This window comes from Hevea brasiliensis, chromosome 6, assembly GCF_030052815.1.
Source record: "Hevea brasiliensis isolate MT/VB/25A 57/8 chromosome 6, ASM3005281v1, whole genome shotgun sequence".
NCBI lineage: Eukaryota > Viridiplantae > Streptophyta > Magnoliopsida > Malpighiales > Euphorbiaceae > Hevea > Hevea brasiliensis.
In genome coordinates, this window is record NC_079498.1 from 7,309,358 (window position 1) to 7,330,673 (window position 21,316).

The 21,316-nt window shown below is 32.6% G+C and overlaps 3 protein-coding genes and 1 pseudogene across 7 annotated transcripts; 2 read left to right on the top strand and 2 right to left on the bottom strand.

Annotated features, from left to right (window-relative positions):
* Positions 1-6,078: 6,078 nt before the first annotated feature.
* LOC110649847 (pentatricopeptide repeat-containing protein At1g02060, chloroplastic-like) lies at positions 6,079-9,851 on the top strand (annotated as a pseudogene).
* Positions 9,852-11,067: 1,216 nt separating this feature from the next.
* LOC110649846 (pentatricopeptide repeat-containing protein At4g38150-like) lies at positions 11,068-12,113 on the bottom strand. Its single transcript, XM_058148332.1, has one exon. It carries the CDS (start codon positions 12,064-12,066, stop codon positions 11,485-11,487), a length of 582 nt encoding a protein of 193 aa, XP_058004315.1. The 5' UTR covers positions 12,067-12,113; the 3' UTR covers positions 11,068-11,484.
* A 133-nt stretch (positions 12,114-12,246) lies between these two features.
* LOC110649848 (DNA-directed RNA polymerases II and V subunit 8A) lies at positions 12,247-15,804 on the bottom strand. Of its 3 annotated transcripts, none has more exons than XM_021804572.2 (5): positions 15,652-15,804; positions 15,105-15,185; positions 13,894-14,051; positions 12,824-12,918; positions 12,247-12,599 (listed from the first exon to the last, which is right to left on the bottom strand). In XM_021804572.2, exons 2-5 carry the CDS (start codon positions 15,178-15,180, stop codon positions 12,488-12,490), a joined length of 441 nt encoding a protein of 146 aa, XP_021660264.2. In that variant the 5' UTR covers positions 15,181-15,185; positions 15,652-15,804; the 3' UTR covers positions 12,247-12,487. The 3 variants fall into 3 exon arrangements, with proteins under 3 accessions (XP_021660264.2, XP_021660265.2, XP_021660266.2); XM_021804573.2 differs by having other exon boundaries at positions 15,580-15,791; XM_021804574.2 differs by lacking the exon at positions 15,652-15,804 and adding an exon at positions 15,345-15,522.
* A 1,080-nt stretch (positions 15,805-16,884) lies between these two features.
* Positions 16,885-21,311, top strand: LOC110649849 (peptidyl-prolyl cis-trans isomerase FKBP16-3, chloroplastic). Of its 3 annotated transcripts, none has more exons than XM_058148331.1 (7): positions 16,885-17,021; positions 17,123-17,409; positions 18,254-18,337; positions 19,262-19,311; positions 19,725-19,773; positions 20,213-20,287; positions 20,375-21,311. In XM_058148331.1, exons 1-7 carry the CDS (start codon positions 16,985-16,987, stop codon positions 20,393-20,395), a joined length of 603 nt encoding a protein of 200 aa, XP_058004314.1. In that variant the 5' UTR covers positions 16,885-16,984; the 3' UTR covers positions 20,396-21,311. The 3 variants fall into 3 exon arrangements, with proteins under 3 accessions (XP_058004314.1, XP_021660267.2, XP_021660269.2); XM_021804575.2 differs by having other exon boundaries at positions 20,994-21,311; XM_021804577.2 differs by having other exon boundaries at positions 20,453-20,987.
* Positions 21,312-21,316: the final 5 nt, after the last annotated feature.

Consider the following 21,316-nt stretch of genomic DNA (forward strand, 5'->3'; position numbering starts at 1 on the left):
TAATTAATAATGCTTGCTTACTCAAAGTAAACCTAGGCTTATATATATATATAGTTGGATCAATTGGTATACCAATTAGGGATTACAGATAGCAGTACTGCCTACATGGAAAATCATGGACTAACAATATATGTTTGATATGATTATTCTACAAGCTATATGCCTACCCATTGGTCATTGTGCCTAATTATATTTCTGGCTTTAACAGCCTGCCCGCTGGCCTTGTGCCTAACATGACAGATGTATACATGATAGAATATTCCCGTGTATCCAGTCTTTATAGACTGTTATAGGTTACTTGGCATTGATATGATTTTAAAAGACTGAGAATGCACTGATATGATTTTTACATGAATAATCATTGATCGACAAAATATGTCTGATATGATTGTTCTACTGGCTTTATGCCTACCCGTTGGCCATTGTGCCTGATATGATTTCTAGCTTTATGCCTGCCCACTGGCCTTATGCCTGACATGACAGTTGTATACAGGGTAGACATATGGAGGTCTAACCAGTATACTCCCATGTATACAGCACTAGAGTCTGTTATAAGTTACTTGGGCACAAATATGAGTAATGAGTCTTAAATTTAATTAAGTACCGAAAAGATCACAGATATGAGTAATAGGCTATAAAAATCAATTGATTATATGAAGAGATCTCAATAAATTAATATGCTTCTATGGAGCAGCTAAAGTTATGAAACGACTCATAAGTAATAAGCTTTAAAAATTAAATAATTACATGAAGAGACCACTGATATGAAATTAAGAAGACTGAAAAATGGAATAAATGATTAGAAAGAATCCCGACAAGTTTAATTGCTTCTAAAATTCAGTAAACATGTAATTGACTCAGAGTTCATGAAATATGAATCTCTATATGAAATTATACATGAAATAATTATCCTTGATTATTCAGTTATTTTTATTTTAAATTATGCACCACTAAGAAATATGCTTAGCACGATGGATTGTTTCCTCACATAAGTACTAAAGATCAGACCCAGCAGTCGCCACAATAGTGCTCTGACTACACATTGACCCTGTAACGCCCTCACTTTAGATAGTTCCATACATTCTACTGTTCCGATAACCAATGGATTTCCGAAGAGCCAGAATGTCTGGAACTATAATTAAACTAGAGTGAGGAGTCATAAATAACTCAAATAACGATAAGAAAAATTTAGGAAAAATTTTAGAAATAAAATACAACAAAGATAAATGAGCCGGTGCCCCGGCGATGGGTGACCTAATGGAAAGTTGCTGTAAAAACAGCTAGTAACCCTATACCCGTAGGAAAACCCAGTGAATTAATTTTTGGGACTCCAGAGAAGAGTCATTGAGGTTTCGATGGCATTAGAATGCCAAGAAAAAGTTTAGAAAAATTTTTAAATCAGTACAGACAATTTTAGTCCATTAAGCAAAACAAAGGGCATTTTGGTCATTTCGCATTTAGAAATGATTTCTGACCAACTTGTCCAATTAAGTAAATAAATTATATGACATAAAATATGAATAAAAATTGATGAAAATTAAATTAAAAATGAGTAGAAAATGAAATGAAATAAAAATCACATTTATGACATAAGTATGATGTCATAAATGAATAAAATTAAAATCCTAACTAATGGGAAATTGCCAAGTAATTTAAAAGGGGATAAATATCATTAAATTGAGAAAAAAATAAGAAAAACAATCTGCTATCCTCCTTCCTCAAACAGCCGACTTCCATAGGTGACACTCCCATAAAAATTTTCAAGCTTGTTAGCTTGAAATTCTCCATTCTCTCACACCAAAAGCCCTAGCCACCTTCACAAAAACTTGAACCCACACCTTGGAGAAGCATTTGGCAGCCTAGAAAAAGAAAGAAAGTGAAGGAAAATTGAATATTAGCCAAGAGAAAATTCTGCTCACACAAGGTTAATGCTTATTTATGCATCTCTCTCTTTATTTCCATGTTAGGGACTTTAATTGAGTAAGAAATTGTAAGCAAATTGAAATAAAACCTATGGGTATGAACACCATGGAATTTGGCAGCCCTAAGGAAGTGAAGATGTTGATCGTTTAAATTGAATTAAATTGGTTTGATGATGGTATTTGGGATGTGTGAATGGATTGGAGATGGTAGTTCATGTGATACGCATGAATTAGGGATGGATTAGGGATTTGTAATTAGGATTGTGTGATCAAATTAGGCGTTTTGTGCTTTGAGGTTTAATTGGAGCTCTAATGGTCAATTAATGACTATTTAAGGTAAATTAATCATAAATTAAAGTGAATTATGACATTAGAAATAGTTTTGGTATGCTGCTTTATTGTTGAGATTCTGGATCCTTTGAGTCCAGAGTGTTTAGATGGTTATATCTTGAGTTAGGTTGCTCCAATTGGTGCCAGTCCAATTGGAGATGAAACTAGACACATAATGGCACAACTTGGATAAAGAAACCCTGCCCAGAAAACCATCTAAGGATGACTTAAAAATTGGCCAAATCCGGGTAACTAATTTTGGACCTAGAAAAATTGACCAAATGAATAGTGTTTGTTCATTTGGTCATAACTCAGTGTAGAAATGTCCAATTGACCTGAATTTTAAATCAATAGAAAGCTTAGACAATTTAGAACAACTTTCATGAAGAATATAACTACAAATTTTGACCAGAACTTAATGAAATTATCCATCAAAGTCAAGACACCAAAACTGCTAGAATTAGTTTCTGCCCAGAAATTCTGGGTAGATACCAATCCGGCCAGCCTTATTGAAATTTGCATAACTTGAGCTAGAAAACTCCAAATGGAATGATTCAAAAACGGAATTAAAGAAGACACAATAAGGAACAACTTTGATGAAGAAAATTTTACTAAATTCTCATTGTAGCTTAGACCAATATAACAGTAAACATAGTACATAAAAACTAAATTTTTGAAAATAGTTTTAGGAGGCTTTGAATTGCAATTGACAATTAATGCCAATAAATTTAGAACCCAAAATGTGGTATAATTATGTATCAAACATTTGTATGCATATTATGTATAAAAAAGTCAACAATTTGAGTGAATAGTAATATGTAAATAGTAACTCCAAAGACATAAGAAATAATAATAGAAATTAATACTTTGCATAATTAATGACATATGAGAAACAAAAAGAATGTTTTGACTATAATGGTTTATGAAAACCATTGCTGTGAATTGTGATGAATATGTATTATAATTTATATACATAGTGTAATGAATAAATGAATATATGAATGAGACTTTAGTTCTCATTATTGGAGAAAGGATAAGAAAAAATGCTTTGAGTACAATTACACATGAAAATAATTGTTATAAATTGTGATCAATATGAATGACATAATGAATGAATAAAATGATGAATGCATAATTTAGGTAGAATTGTATTTTAGACATTTACACTTCTGCTAGGAATAAAAATTAAAATGTTATGAATTATAATTGGAACTTGTAATGAAATAATGAAATAATAAAACAAAATATATTAACATTTAATGGTATTTATGTGCCCATGTATTGCCTAGACACGTATGTCAGATAAGATAGATTGGCATACCAATAGGGTATTATTTTAGCAGCACTGCGTAAAGCTTTATGCCTGTATTTATGGCTTTATGCCCGTACTCATGGCTTGTATGCCCGATTATCTGTTATCATGGCTTTTAGCCATACTGATCTGTTATCATGGCTTTTAGCCATACTGACTGCATACATAGTTGAAGTTCCATATTTCACGTCCCATGATATGACGGCCGGAGACACCACGGTGTCCAGTGCCCACGACCCGTTATCCAGTTTAGTCAGCCTGTCATAGGTTACTTGGGCAGTAAAATTTATTGAAACAAGTTAAGAATATTAGCAATTAAAAATATTAGAAATTAAATAAATGAGTAAGAAGACTTAAAATAAATTAGATTAGTTATTTAGTAGAAAGAATTGAAATGAACTAGACTGATGTTAAAAATTTATCTATTATTAAATGACACGGATAACTTTAATTATTATGAAATAATCTAAGATAACCTAGAAGATATTGAATTAAATGATACAAAAAGATTAGTAATAGAAATATAATTTAAATAAATATTACAAATGTACCTTTCATAATAATATTAAGTTAAGAATAATTTTATTAGAATATTAGTATATTGTATATTCTCACTGTAACTTTATGAACTAAGCACTTCCAAAGAGGACTAAATTAGGATAAAAGATATCAAATTTTAGAAACCTCATTGAAGCATAATTAAATCTTAATTATCTGAACCATGTTTTATTCCCATCTATATTTTGTATATTATTTTCTTTGTTATATTATTGCACCACTAAGCAGCAATGCTTAGCGTGATAGATTGTTTCCTTCACACAGGTATTGAAGCTAAAAACCCAGTGGACATTTGACTGGGATTTTTAGAGTCCAGATCTGCAGAAATGTCAGAAGTGTTCAAGGTTGTCACCTCCTTAGCAATGCATGTAGATAGGGCCCATATAGGTCATATTTTGTATTTTGTATAAAATGCTTAGTTATAGTATTGTAATGTAGATTATGAAAATGTAATTAATAGGTATGTGATACAAATTAATAAATTAGCTTTTTCATATGTAATTAATTTATATATCATGTAAATTATGAAATTATGTAATTATTTTGTAAATTATGTAAATTAATGAAATTTGAAAATTTTGCTTATGTAATTTGAGCATAAATGAGATTGTATGGGTTTGAAGACAGAATTGAAATATATAGATGATGCATGAAATGATGAGATTATTATTGTAAATATATTATCGAAAATTGCAAGCAGGTAAATAGCGAGATACGCCAAACAGTATTAAAATAGGAAAAACTCCGTCAGTTTCTTCTTAGAAAAAATAAATAAATAATAATAATAATTGATATTAAAAGATAATGAGTTTAAAATTATTTAAGAGTAAGTAAGATTAGATAAGGTGCTCCGATACTGAGTTTGACATGTCTTGCTCGGCTACACTGTAGACGAATAAGGGGTGTCATAGACCCTATTTGCTACAAGTTCAGAGTCACCTCAGCAGTGTTTATTTTGGTAGGGCACATGTACTTAGGTTTTGCATTTTGGTTCATGTATAATGAGATGTATATTAATTTTGAACATTATAATTAAATGAATTTATATTTTGGACTGTAAATAAAGCTTGTAATTTTTGTATATAAATTTTTATATGAATGAACTGAATTTCATTTTCTTGAAATGATATAATATGGTACATGAAAAAATAATACACATATGAAATTATTTTTAACAGGTAACTATTGAAACCCGCCAGATGCCATTAAATCAGAGAAGGCTATGCCCGAGTTTCCACAGAAATAAATTGTGATAAAAAAAAATATATTACCACATGTTTTCTACAAAGTTTAAAAATTAACAATGGACACGACCAGATAAGATAGGGTACTCCGACACCGAATGTGCACTTCTTGCTCGGCTACATTGTAGATGGGTGAGGGGTGTCACATATGGACATCCAAAGCATCTACAAAATGAACTAGGAAAAAATCATTACCCAACTCTAACATCTTTATATTACAGGGTTTCCAAAGAGCTTGCAGGCAATTAAACAGAGTTTTGTAACCCACCTTCCTCTCAAGAACTTTGACTATAATTGTTTTCTCCCATTGCCTAGCCAACTTGCATTGCAAGTCATGAAAAATAAACACTTTTGTTGCATTCCCTTCCTTTTCTACAATCACATCAGACTCAGCTATCTCTATCTCCTCATATTCATTAACCAAATCAAATCCATCTTTTCCCCCAGCCTAGAAACTTCCTTATCCCTAAAGGATAACCTAGCTCCTTCCCCACTGTCACCATTAAACCTAAGTTTCACTTTCTTTACTACTCGATTATCCTTAATCGGCGATGAAGGAAACTTCTCCAACCCATCTCTCTCTAAAAACACTGAGTTTTTCTCTAAGCTGTCGCTTGAGATCTCCATTTTTTTTCATTCACCCCAAGCCTTCACCTTATTCATTAACATTTTTATTTATGTATTTTGAGATTTATTTTTTTTAATGGCATAAATGCATTCATTACAATTCAATTTTGTCAAATGTGCTTGTAATCCCATAAAATTAGTCGCATATCATCTTTTAAATTTGCCAAATATTACTTACACCCCTTTGATTAGAAGGTATTGTATGAAGCGAAATATTGATGAGGCTTTGGTTTTTTTTAAGAGATGGCAATAAAGGATTAAAACCAAATGAAGTTACTTATAACACTGTTATTAAGGGTCTTTATAAAGCGTAGAGGATTGAAAAGATTAAAGAGATTTTGGAGGGAGCCTTAGGGGTTGGAGGATTTACTCCTGATACCTATACTTTTAATACATTGATGAATGCACATTGTAATCCAAGGAATTTGAATGAAGCCTTAAAGACGTTTGAGAAGATGATGGAATGGAAGGTCCAACCAAATTCTACTCAATATGTCAAAGAGGGGACTTTGAAAGAGCAGAGCAATTGTTTGATGAGCTATTAAACAAGGAGATTTTATTAAGAGATGATGGGTGTACACCTTTGGTTGCAGCATACAAATCCATGTTTGAATTTTTGAATAAAAATGGGAAGACTAATAAGGTAGAAAGAGTTTTCAGGTAGCTAATGAAAAAGGGAACACAAGATCCTCCTTCTTATAAGACTCTGATAATGGGGCAGTGTAGTGAAGGTACATGTGAAGTTGCGTATGAGCTCTTGGTCTTGATGTTAAGAAGAAAATTTATGCCTAATTTTGAAACCTATCAATCATTGATTGATGGTGTTTTGCATAAGGGTGAACCTCTTCTTGCCTACCAGACTCTAGAGAAGATGATAAAGAGCTCCCATGTCCCTAAAACTTCTACTTTCCATTCTATACTAGCAGGACTTCTGGAAAAGGGATGTGCACATAAATCAGCTAGATTTATATTATTGATGTTGGAGGGAAAAATTAGACAAAATGTGAATCTATCAACACATACTATTAGATTACTCTTTAGTAGTGGACTGCGAGATAAAGCATTTCATATTGTTGGGTTACTTTATGATATTGAGTATGTTGTTGGCATGGAAGATTGATTGTTTTTGTAATGACCCAACTAGGGACCATTACCAGTGTTAGGGATTGGGTCAGCTTAAGGCTACCACAACCTGTGGTAAGCTTAAAAACCTATTAATGATGAACATAATCCTGTACTCATAATCCAAGCATACTCCATACCATTACACTTTAGATTTCTCAATCATCATCATCATAAAAATCAGTTCAGAATTTGAACATTTTCATACATAAAACACTAAAGTGTAAATAGGTTCATACATACATTCTCACATGAGGAGTTAGCTTAGATTTAAAACATACATAATTACATTACTTATGCTTAATAAAAACATCTATCAAACCTAAACACTAGCACAGTAACTATTCATTTACATATTACATGTCCACTAATTGAATAATACACATTTAAACACTCCACACCTATTCTTTCTGCTCAACCTCCAAAGAACTCTTCTATTCCTGTACTCTTGCAGGAAAGGGGGTGAGCTTACACAAGCTTTATGAGTAAACTAACCACATTTAATTATCACATTCATTTCATACATATGTAATGCATCATTCAGATGAGCTTTCACATCATAAATATTTCACATAGGATAGACATGTCACCGGTGACTTCCCTAATCTAATATGCCTAGCTCATAAAGAGGTTCCTCAGGACTTTTCGCTTACTGTATCCAATATGCCTGGCTCATACGGAGGCTCCTCCGGACTTCCACTTATAACATGACATATGTCATGTACCAAGAAATATCGTAAGATCTCCTCTTGGATTTTATGGATCCATAACATAAATAACATAACATGGTCATAAACATGAGGAGAGTCAATGGGTCATCCATAATCCATCATGCACCAAAAATAATTATGCAATTATACAATATATTCGTGTTCTAGATGCATACTCCCTAAATAAATATGACATGATGCATAAGGATGATCATAATTTAAATTTAACAAGCTTACATTTATTAAGGTTAGAATTACTTATCTCTTATAGCGTATCAATCATATATCATGAACGGTAGCTAACCTCGGATCCTTAGCTTCCTGAATCCCTCAAATTTGATCCTATAATCATCAAAACCTATGAGCTATTCGAAGCTCTAGAATTCTATACACACTTCAAACATCTTATTCTAGGCTCTTGGGAATTATAAAATCATGTTTTGAAACCTTGGAATTGAACAAAAAATAATGTTGGTAGAACCAAGTTCGGATGCCAAAGTTTTGGACTTCGGTTATCGAACCTTTGATCATCAGGTGCCCATCTTATGTAGTAGCCACTGCGGCTGCCAAAGGCTTGGACTTGGGCTGTTAAACATGGAATTTCTCCACATTTTTTTGAGAAATTACATGCTTTAGCTATCGAAATAATGGCTTTCGGCAGCCAAACCTAAAAATTTTTAGAATTTCTAAGTTAAAAACTAGCAGAATTCCTCTTTCTATAACCTCCAAAACATACTCCAAAGCTCCAAATCACAATTCAAACACATAAACACATTCTCAAGGCCTAAAACAACTTGAATCTATGCTCCAAGCTCATATGCAACACTTACAAACTAAAATTCAAGTTCCATGAAACTTTCATCAACATAAAAATAAGAAATCTTTAGGTTTAACTAAGGAAACCAACCATTCTAGGTCCATAAACACTTGGACTAGACATTAACAAAAACAATACTTCATTGAATAATAAAATACCCAAAACACATCAAAAAGACATACTTTCATTCAAAAAAAACAAACTCACATGCAACCCTTTTCCCAAAATCAAAACTTAAAACCATGTAAAAATCACATGCAATTCAAAATCCAACAAACTCATATGCTTAAGTATACTTGAATTCTTCTAAAGGATCAAAAGAATGAGGAACTACCTCTTTCCTTTGAAATAGAGAAGAAAGTGCATTGACGGCTCTAACTTCAATCCATGTTCACCAAGCTTCCTGAAGAAGAAATCAAGCTTCGCCATGTGCAATAGCCAAGAAAATCTCCTTAGGCAGCCTTTTGCATGTGTACCAAGTTAAGAGAGAAAAAGGAGTGAGAAATCAAATCACTTTTAGGTCAGAAAATAGGTTGTTAGCCTTTTATACCATCACTTGTTGAGGGACCTTTGGCTGCCGAAAGTCATAGTTTCAGCTACTGGAGTCTATTATGTCTAAAATCAATTTGAACAGTAAAAAGGACTTTGGCTGTCGAAAGTCCATATTTCGGCTATCGATGTTCCTTGTGCCCAAAAGTTCTTAAAACTTTTCTTTGAGCAAAACCATTAAAACATTTTCATTTTTAAATACATTTTGAAAACAGCACACATACAAACACATGCACTTCTTATCACCATTCCCTAGCCTGTGAAAACTTCGAATTTGTTAGAATATTCCATCAACGACAGAAATTTCGACGTTGGGAAATGGCTGGTGTTATAGTCTTCCTTTCCCAAAATAGATAGTTACTAGAGGCACACAAAATGGTGCTGTTTTGTTTGGAGAAACATCAGAATGTTAATAGTGGTATATGCAATGCAGTAATTAAAGGTCTATGCAAAATGGAAAAACTTTCAGAAGCATTTAAGTTGTACTATGAATTGGTGGAGAAAGGCAATCATCAACAACTAAACTGCCTAGAAGATCTGAGAGCTACCTTAGAAGCTGGGGAAACATCAGAAGAAGTAAAGTTTCTATCTAAGAGGATGCCATATAAGTGGCATTCAGACAAACCTTCAGAAACTAGCTCCAAGGTGCAAAGACCTTAGCGCCATAGGGTCTGATTGCATCATTCAACTGAGTTGAGGAAAAATGCCCTTTAATAAAGCCCAAAATATATAAGCTTACATTTATTTAATAGCTGAAAGTATAAGTTTAATGGGCTTCATTATTTAATTAGCTCAATTAAATACTTCATAAATCCATTTAAAATCTTGAAAAATATTATATTAAGACCAATTAAATAATACAGGCTTATAGCCCTTAAAAATCTTTTATTTTTAAAACAATGAAATTAATTTTCTAAAATGTAAAATTATTTTATTTTATTAATATTCTTGTTATTCCATAGTCTTATCTGCGTTTTAAGATTCATCATTATCCAAGTGTATTTTCATCTCCTGCCTTTACAAAGCAAGCATTCCAAGGGTCAAAAAATAAGTGTCTATACCACTACCTGCAAGTTATTATCTCACGTTGCCACTAACACTACCTAACTACTACTGTCGCCATCACTACCACCACTTAGCTACTATATAACTACCACTACTACTCAACTACCAATCACTGTAATTACTACCACTTATTATTAATGCTATAAATAAATTAAATGTTAATATTAAAATTATCATTTCATTATATTATTTATATTTTTATTTTACGACCAAATATAAGAATATAATGATAATTACATTATATTAAATTACAACTTTAATTGTATTATATAATTGATTGTATTACATTGCTCTATCAAAGCATAACTTAAATTCATAGTGTGCACCTTGTTATCACAAACTAAATGATGTAATTATGAAAAGACTATCAGCGTGCTAATTAAAAATTAAAAAGAAGAGAAAAGATTATAGCAGGGACCATTACAAAACTCAATATTTTCGTTGTACAATTGAGATGTTTGATGCATTTTCGCATTGCCTTGAGTGTTTGAACACACGGCAGGTTATCCTCTTGTATGGTTTGAGCAAGTAGCATGAGAATGGCTTCACCTAGAATTATGCTTTGTAATCTTGTAATTGGTCAATTGAATAAAAAATTCAAAAATTTAGGGCTAATAACAATTATGGGTAAAATTTTTAATTTTATATATTATAACTGAACCTTCGTTGTCACAATTGTAATCAAATAGATTAAATTAAAATTAAAAAAGTTGACAGTAAATTATAGCCTTTAAAATTTTATTTGATTAATAAAATAATTTATTAATTGACTCTTTGACAACAATTATAATTACTCCTAAAATTTGGACTTTTCTTTTCAATTGGCCTAATTTGATTTGGACCTTTTTATCTTTCTTTTTTTTTTCAATTCTTCTCTAGAGATCAAATGGTTACAACTAATCTCAGTGAGTTGTAATCCATCCCTGCCAAGGAGAAATTATATATTACATCTGTGATTTCATCTTCCTGTAAAGTGTAGACGGTGTAGTGAACTATTTTTCAGAAAGTCCAGTGACGGCCCAAACACACCTACACCATCTGTAGTTGTGTTTTTTCCATGATTGTCAATCTCATTTAACAAGTCAAGAATGTAAATGAGGCAAGTTCTAAATACCTCACCTCTCTGGTTTTTCACAACCTACCGGACAGCCTTCTCATCGGGCACAAGTCCCTTATCCTTCATTTGCTACAGAAACTCCCTGGCCTTATTCACTTTCTTCTCCTCGGCCTATGCCTGGAACACTGCAGTGTACGTACCCACATTGGGACGTATTCCCTTGCTTATCATTTCCCAGATATACTTCTTGGCATCTGCCAATTTCCCATCAGTAGCAACTGCCTTAGCGGGGACGGTGTAAGTATAGGCATTGGGCGCAACTCCGCATGCCAGCATGCGCAGGAAGACCTTGGGAGCCTCCTTTGACCGGCCGGCATTGGCATAAACCTCAATGACGGCAGTATGGGCCGCTACGTCAGGCATGTGGCTCTTGTCCTTGATCTGAGAGAAGAGCTCCAAAGCCTCATGGGTAAGGCCGACTTTAGATAAAGCGTCAAACATCTTAATGGCATTGTTGATGAGGCCCTCAGATAGCATTTTATGTAAGATGAATTGAAGGTCTTTGGGGTCATCGGGCTCCCCGATGACGGGCTTCTTTGTTGAAGGGATCGCAGGGCGGAAAATTTTGTTCGGTATATTCGTGATTTTTCCTCTCATTATTATTAATATATTATTTTCATTTGTATCTGTGATAAACTTAAACTTGTAAACACAAGATATCCACCAAACTATGAAACTATAAGACCAAATCATACATGATTTTAACGGAGCAGCCTGCTCTCAACTCTCAAGGCAATAGAGAAGACGGCAGATAAGCTTAATTACCTATGCCCGCAAGTCATTGCTCATATCAATCAAACAATCAAGCCAGCCAAGCCAAATAACTCCTTTTCCACCCCCATCAGATAAAATCAACACATAACACACAAATAATGGTATAAGACAGTATTCACCATAATTTAACCTCAGTCACTGTCAGAGACAACCATCACTTCTTTTGCTTTTTAGCCACTAAGATAGAAATACACCAAACTGAGTTAAAGTTTTGCCATATGTAAATAAAGTATTGACCCTGAAGACAAGTGAAACATTCTCTGTCAAGGCAATAACTTTTGTCTTTGTAAGATTGCATCAAGAACAACTACTAGAGAGCCAAGCTAGAATGATAAGGACTTCACAACTTCCTTGTAAGAAGAAATAGCCGCTGATCAAGCTCAAAATGAGAGACATGAGAAGGATCTCCTTTCAGCATCATTAGAAGCCCACCATATGAAACATATATCTCCCTGAAGCCAAAAGCAAAAGACAATCAGGCCACTAAGTCGCAAGAAATACAAAAGTCAAATATTGATTTTAATAATAACAGCATATGCAATGGTGGCAACTGGCACATCAATTAAATCTCAACAATTGGGTCAAATGTGCTAGTAAATAAGTGAAGATCCCTAACAGTTAAAATGTATTTGAAAAAACCTGCAAAAAATAAAAATTTTGAAGTTCAGATACATACGCTTTAACTGCTTTTCCTGAACCTTCCTCAGAAATCTTGTATAATTTCCCATGCATTATGTATTCATATTTGTCAGCAAGGGTTTTCCTTGCTCCCTGCATCAGAGGAACAATTCATTAGCTAGGCAAAAATTGTCCTCCAATAGTTTGAAAATTTACTTGACAGAAACCAATCAAAATGATTTCATAAACATACAAAGCCAAAGTAATGCTATTATTTGCTTCATATTGTTGTAGAGAGTCATTATTATCTTTGTTATCATTAATGAAATATTGATAATCCCAGATAAAATATGATTCCAAAAAAAAAAAAAAGAGAGAGGGAGAGAAAGAAAGAAAGATAACAACACATACTTGACACTTGATAATATCTAAGTTAAAGAATCATACAAATATGTAATAAAAAATGCCTTGCACACATTACTTGTCTTTGTGTGGATATTAATCCTTTCTTTACCACCTCTCTCTCTCTCTCTTGTGTGCACACACACCCACACATGTGTGCATATTGACCATCAAAGAATCCTTTCTTTACCACCTAATATGTTATACCTTTAACCTAAACTGATTCAATGCTACACATAATGCAAAATCATCCACTAGCCATTGTACCTTCAACTCTTTCTTTCATTGGAAATGATGAGTTACATTAATTTGGCAATCCAAGGCTGAAACACGCACAAGGCACAACATACACATAGAAAACACATTAGACAACAGAACACTTGTATTACAGACATAAGCAAAAATCATTAAAGACAGTGATGGTCAATCAACTCAGACCAAGCTTTATGAACTGGACAAGAGAAACTGGTAAATAAACCAGTACAAACAAATAATCTACTAATTTGACTCAAAAGGGTACTGTACAGCTGGATGCATAAAATGAACAGGACACAGACCATTCTGACTTGATACAAGTAATACAAAATGTACTACAAAATAAAAGTAAATGGTTAACATGCATCTATAATCAACTGATAGGCTAAAAAAATGGGGTTCCAAACTATGTATTGCAAGGATTTTCCAAAACCAATAACTTTGAAAAACTAAAACAACCACAAGATTTACCTGAATATAATAGCCAGTGTCGGGTGTTCCATCCAAATTTAGAGTGTGTGCCAACGCCATGGTGAATTTATCACCTACAGCCATTGGGTATATTTCTGTATTCACATCTAAGTGCATGAACATGTCACAGTTCTGGCTGTGTGCTTCAATACGCGAAACTACATAAAAATACAAATAACTGGTAAATTTCCAATTTCTGCATAAACAATTAAGTATAGTTCAAAAGAAGTAAAAAAGAGTAATTACATGCACAATGCTTACAGCTTCCACAGAATCATATTTATAAGTGCTTTATGCATTCCCTTTTCTTATATAGTATTTGAAGTATCATTGCCACTGTCATGTATTTTGTCAAAAGTGATTTAATAAATAAAATATAGTGTTATGAAGGTCAAAAGGTAAATGAAGTTCAATATATTATGTCCAACAAAGCAACTTCATATCCATATTCCTATAGTTGGTGGGACAGAGGGCAAGGGTTTAACGCTATCAATAATCCTTAAATTGTAGGAACTCATTATTTTCATGAAGTTCATAATTTCTTAAACTATGTGCATGCTATGAACCACTTGTAACAGAGTTGAGGTCAAGTTCCTCCAAAGAACTTATGCATTAATATATTAAGTATTGATAAGCTTGAAAGTATAATAATACAGGATAAGAAGCACAGAATGAGAAGCAAGTGATTTTCGTATACAAGATCCAGTTCCAAAACAATTGAGATTCACAACCACACTATTAAGTATCATACATAACATAGATGATAGATCTGGCATTGATTACATCATTGTCACAAGGAAACAATAGCTTTTCAGTGTTTGATCTTCCTTATAAATCTTCCATGTTCCATATTGCCTTTCTTGAGTTTTTTATTGGCTGCATTAGTCCAATGCACCAAGCTCTCTCTATCCTCTAACCATTGCAGGATGGAAACCAGATGAAGTACAAATTTTCATCTAAAAATGAGGATTATTATTCAAACTAGCATTATAACCTTAAGCAAGGTGAAAGTTGCATGCCCAAGTCGGTAATATGTTACAACTTTCCTAGATGAAGAATCCGGCAAATCATACCATGGCTTAAATCTGTTAATCAAGAACACCAAGAGTCCCAGAAATCGGGGGAGAAACTGAAAAGGACAATTCAAGAACCACAAAAAAAAAAAGGCTTCAACCATTTATTTGGGAGATAGGGGAATTAAAAAATCATACCTTTATCAAACTTTTTGCCATCTGGATCTAGTTTATCAACCACAAAAATATCCTCGAAAAGAACTATATTCGACATGGGTACTGCAGAGTTCAACCCAAACAGTAAGTGAGTACCCACAAATATGCATGAAGAAAGAACTAGAAAAAAGGACTAGCAATGGAATATCCAAGTCAATACAAAATAACAACAGAAAAGAAAGCAATCAATACTTTCAAGTATAGCAATTAGTAAGCCCTTACAATTCTCAAACAAAGTAAAAGCTCAAAGCCTCGAAAGGCAAATTGAATAAGATTAAACCCAGAAGGTAAAAATTCCGATACAGAAACTGGATTTTCCGTTTGCTGTTTCAAAACCCAACAAGGTAAAACGATTCCTGATTCTTCCAGTTTCATAGAAACCAAACATGGAAGTAAATAAAAGAAACCAAAGCCCTTAACTACAAACCGAATTCCTAGCCATAGATAACATAATAATCTTGTTTCTGAACTCGAGATCATGTATATACGAGGTTCATATAGTGAGAGAAAGAAAGAGAGAGATGCTCACAGGAAGTGAAAAAGCTGTTTTGAAATAGACACTCTCGTTCTATGGGTTGCAGAGAAGCTGAGATAGAAGGGAAGAAGAAACAATAGACAGAAATATAGTCGCAAGGCGAAAGTATCGCGCCTATAACCCTTGAGCAACCGGACAGCCAAAAAGGGCATTAAAAATATATATATAATAATTATTTATTTAAATATTTTATATATAAAAATTTAAATATTACGTTTTAAATAAATTAATTAATAGAATTAAAAATAGCAAATTTTATAAAAAAATTACTATATAATTTCTATATTTTTAAAAATTTAATCACTTAAATTAGGTTTAATAGGATATAATGTAATGCGATATAGTTAATTATATAGTATAATTAAAATTATAATAAAAAATAATGTGTCAATTTTAATTTTAATATTTAATTTATTTATATAATATTAATAATAAGTAGAAATGATTGTTGCCATTGATAGTCAAATAATAGTTGTGATTATATGATGATGGTGATAATAAAAGTATTTTTATTTATAAAATAATTAATAATTAACGGATTAATTTAAAAATTTTTAATTTTATAAAATTAAATTAAAAATTAATAGAGTTTTATAAAAAAAATTAAAATTTAATTTTTATAAAAACACTTATAAAATTAAATAATCGAATATAATAATTATCTTTGCGTTATGTAATTACCCTTACGTCTAATAATTTTATATTATCAAACGACATAATTAAATATGTAATATAATCTTTACAACTTTATTATGTTCTACTAAATACAGTCTTAATTTCTCTATTTTTTAATTTTTTATTTTCAAAAATCTCTTAATCTTTTTTATTATTTTAAAGTATTTTTTTAACTCAGTTATTTTATTTTTATAATTTAAATAATATAATTATTTAATCTTTATAATTATAAATTTATTAATTATTCACTCCATGTCTTTAATTATTCACTTCTCTTTAATTAATTTAATTAAAATATTAATAAAAAATTAAATAATTAGAGACTAAAAATAAATTAAATAATATATTTTTAAAAATAAAAGATTAAATAATTAATTTAATTAAAATATAAAATTTAAATAATAATTTTATCAATTTTATATTGTATTAGTATTTAAAAAATGGTTATTAATTTTAATTTAATAATATTAAGATCTTTATACCGAATAAGTAAAAGGAAAAAAAAAAGTATTTACCGTAACACATTAAAACTCGGCAACGGTCAAATTTAGCCAACTAGATATCGTGTTATCCACTCAAGATTTTGTGAACGTTGCAAAGTCCTCACTTCTTCGCTGGAAGAAACAAGAAGAAGACGAACCAGAGCAAAACAATGGCTGCTTCTCTTTCATCTCTGCTTCTCCCAATTGGTACACACTTATTTCAATACCATGTCTTTGCGTTTAATCATCATGCGTTAACCTCAAACTCCCGGAAATTGTTCACACATTAGCTTAATTATGGTTGCTAGGTTCGGGTTCAGTGAACACTCTGTCTGGGATTCGCCATGGCAGTTCCTGTGATAAAGTTCGAGGTTTCGCTGTGCAGCGCTCAAATTTGGAAATCAGAGTTAGAGCTTCAAGGTCAAGAGATCAGTTCAAGGATGATATATGTTCAATTAAGCGTAGGGATGTACTTGGGTTAGTTCTTGGCGTTTCAAGCATGCTAGTACACTCTTCTGAAGCTAAGGGAGCTGGCTTGCCTCCAGAGATTAAGCCAAGGCTGTGTGATGATACTTGCGAGAAGGAGCTTGAAAATGTATGGTGAGATTACATAGCCACTTCATCAGCTACACTTCACTGCCTGAAATGTTGAGAGCTTCTATAATTAGCTTCAAAAGATTCAAATTTCAAGGCCTGTGGTTTGGGGTTCATATGCCTGGTCTTTACTGCTAATAATTAAGACCAAATGTGCTTTCATTTCTTTTTAATATTTATCAAACAGTTAAAGTACATTTCTTTCATCAAGGGTCTTCATCATATGCTATTGATTTATCTAAAACTCTTAGATACAAATTCCAATTATAATAGTTTCTGACTTCGGGTGTTAACTGGTCGAAGATGCAAAATTGGAATCAAGGAAGGAAACTTGTTCTATAGCTCCATTCTATGAGTATGAGAGTGTCATATATCCTTTATATTTTCATTTTCAGACTACATCCATCTGTCTCATCCCTTTTCTAATCTAGAGCCTGCTTTTCAATTTGTTATATTTTGACAATGATACAGTATTAGTATGTTGGTGCGCTTTGAAAACATCCTTATAATTTTTAACTTTGTTTTGCAACATACTGCTTTCCTACTTTTCAATGAACTAATTTGGATCAGTACAGTCATTACCTTGCAAACAATAGCTGTATTCTAGACATGGTTAATCTATAAGCACTTGGTGGCCACTCTATGCATATTCTTGAGATTTGCTGGAGCATCACATTGAATTAGCAATGGAGGCTTATTGTGATAAAGTCACTACTAAAGCACTTCTTGCGTTAAAATATCTGTATTCATGCATTTAATAGACCATCAGTTCTGGTTAACATTAGCTGTTTGCTTAGAAAGATGATGTTTAGTACTAAGCACAGAAGTAATTTTCTTTAATATAGGTACCCATGGTAACTACAGAGTCTGGATTGCAATACAAGGATATTAAAGTTGGAGAAGGCCCTACTCCTCCAATTGGTTTTCAGGTGCGTAAATTCCTCTTAAAATGACAAAAGAAGGAAGAAGACATATCAGCTCTAAATGTGAAGTACTTGAGGACCTATAAGATATCTATTTGATGTTCAAGTTATGTAATTATATCTTTCTTGACCTGCATTGACATTGACTATGGAAGATTGTGTCTATCTTCTAAGGTTGTGTCTATCTTCTAAGGCCTCTGTCAGTTGTATGGCCTTTTCAACTAACCTTTGAGGACTTGTTGGAAAGCTGATGAGGTTTGACATATTTTCATGACTCTCTATTGCATTTATGTCTATATGAATTGGGGTTAGCTTAATTGATACACTTAACTGTAGGTGGGAGCCATGAGTACATGTACACCAACTGGACTCTTGACCAAGATCCAAAAAGGCCTTTATTTGTTTGTGATGTCAAAAATGAAATTGCTTATTACATTAACACTGTCAAGCTTCCTAGCGCCGCCTATTTTGGCTCGCATGTTGAGGATCGCAGCATTAGTTCCTAAAATCAATCAGCTTTTGCTTTATATATTTGATCTCACTCTCTCTCTCTCTCTCTCTCTCTCTCTCTCTCTCTCTCCATATATATATATATATATATATAACAGCTTGTTTATCTCCGAAAACAAGTCCAACTAGATTGAATTGGGCTTGTACAAAATTGAAATGTTTTTTTGTCTAAGATATGTTTAAATTATTCTAGAACTGACACAAGTTTATGACCTTCATTCTTGGACTCCTGATAGCACTTTGATTCATTCAGTTTACCTGTTTCAGTAATTATGAGAATAAGGATTACCAGTCAGCCTAACATTCTTGGCCTGCCAATGACCTGGAAATTTTATTTATTTCCTTGCCTTTCTTATTCTGTCTTATCCCCTGTAACTTCTCTCCGATAGTAATTCATGCCTGTGCAAATTGTAATCACAGGTGGCTGCTAATTATGTAGCAATGATTCCATCTGGACAAATATTTGATAGGTAAGTCTTCATGAATGAAACATGTTTACTTTAACTGTTAAAATTTGAAAATATTATTGATGGTCTATTGTTGATACTTTTATATGCTTTTAAATTTGAATTTTAGTATGTAGTCATACATACGATCTACAAGCAGAAAATCTGCTTTTGAAAATAAGGACTTAATTTAAATATATGTTATCATTAATTGCTTCATTGGCGACAGATGATTTTGCCTATGTGAATTAATGATTTTCGATGTTATATTGTTGGATGGTGGAACAAGTTGGTGATGAAAAAAGTCTAGTATAGAGTCCAGTATGAGAGCAGGAAGAAACCATGATATCTTCTTTTTTTTTTTTCCTTATAAGTTATGAGGTATTGAGGAAAATATTTTTTATTATTTCATTTGTTTGTTTTGTTTTGTTTTGCAGTTCTCTGGAGAAAGGACAGCTTTATATTTTTCGTGTTGGCTCTGGTCAGGTAAGCTCCATATGCGGTTCCTCGTGAATTTTGGTTCTGAAATACTTTATTTCCCTTATCCCACAGTCAAATAATTATGGAGAAGTCTCTATCTCTGTCTATATTACTCACATAAGCTATTTTGTCGTATAATTGCTTCTCCAAATTTCAAACTTCAATTTTGTTCAATTAGCTCCGTAGATCAAGGCAATTCAGCCAACCATTTCAATAGGATTTGACTATTCCTGAATTACTTAACATTGATGACCAGAACATAAATATCTTAAACTAAACCACCGTGGTTTTTCTGGGTGAGATTATTATGTTAGCAACCATGCAGACCTTAAAATAAATCTTTAGGAAATAAGAATCAAACCTACTTTCTTTAAGCAGCAGAATGTTTTTGCCAATTGAGATTTTTTCTGTACTCTCTGATTTTCAGTTTGAATGACTAGAATAGGTGATCAAGGGACTTGATGAAGGGATTCTGAGCATGAAAACTGGGGGAAAGCGTCGGCTCTACATTCCTGGATCGGTAATTTACTCTGTCCTCTTTTAACAAGAAGAAAATAATAATAAGAATTATGATTAGATGTTATTTATTTGGCTGCCTTTGTCTCAGATTATTTGGGTCCTGAGTTAGACTGGTAAGACATTTGGCATTTGCACAATAGTGAATCACTATTCTTTTTAAGGCCAGTATTGCTGGTCTAAACAGGTGGGAGCATATTACAAAACTTTTATGGCATAGTGGCATAATGGCATAGGTTCCTCGTGCATCAATGGACTGCATTGCCATCTGGATACTTAGTTACGAGCCCAATCACTTTGTGGCCACTTGTGATTCTTCCCTTCATAGTCACATTTCCATCCATAAATTTATTTTGATAGTATTTCTTCAAGCGTTCCTACTTTAGAGGTATGTGAAGCTAAATTTCTATTAGGCGTCTATGATCCTCCCTCCAGTGCTCTGGAAGTGATCCATTATATCAAACAGATGCTTGTTAACATCTAAATTAGCATGAAAGTTTTTAGCAAATGAATTGACATATCTTTTCTGCTTTAACTTCTTTAGTTAATTGACTTCTAGATGTTGATTATATTTCTCTTAGCTCATTTGGGTTCTGAGATATCAGGAATATCCCTATGTCTTGACAGCAATCTTACAAGAAACTCTATTTTGAAGAAACTATTATTGTAACTTTCTAATTGCTTGGTTTCTGCCTCATTCTTGTCACTAGTTGGCATTCCCAAAAGGTCTCACTTCAGCTCCAGGAAGGCCAAGGGTGGCTGCAAATAGTCCTGTAATTTTTGACGTCAGTTTGGAATATGTACCTGGTCTTGAATCAGAAGAGTAGGAGCCTCGTGCATCTTCATCTCAAATTTGTCATTGGCATTCACCAATTTGAGTTACTGCATTGAGTGCCTTTCATTAATTCAATTTTTTCAAATGTTGTATAAATTGAGAAGTGTTCATTTCTTGGTATAAGTTATGAGGATTAATGTCAAGAATTTAACAACTCTTCATTACCTTCAGAAGTCCCTTCTGTTTTTCTTTCTTTTT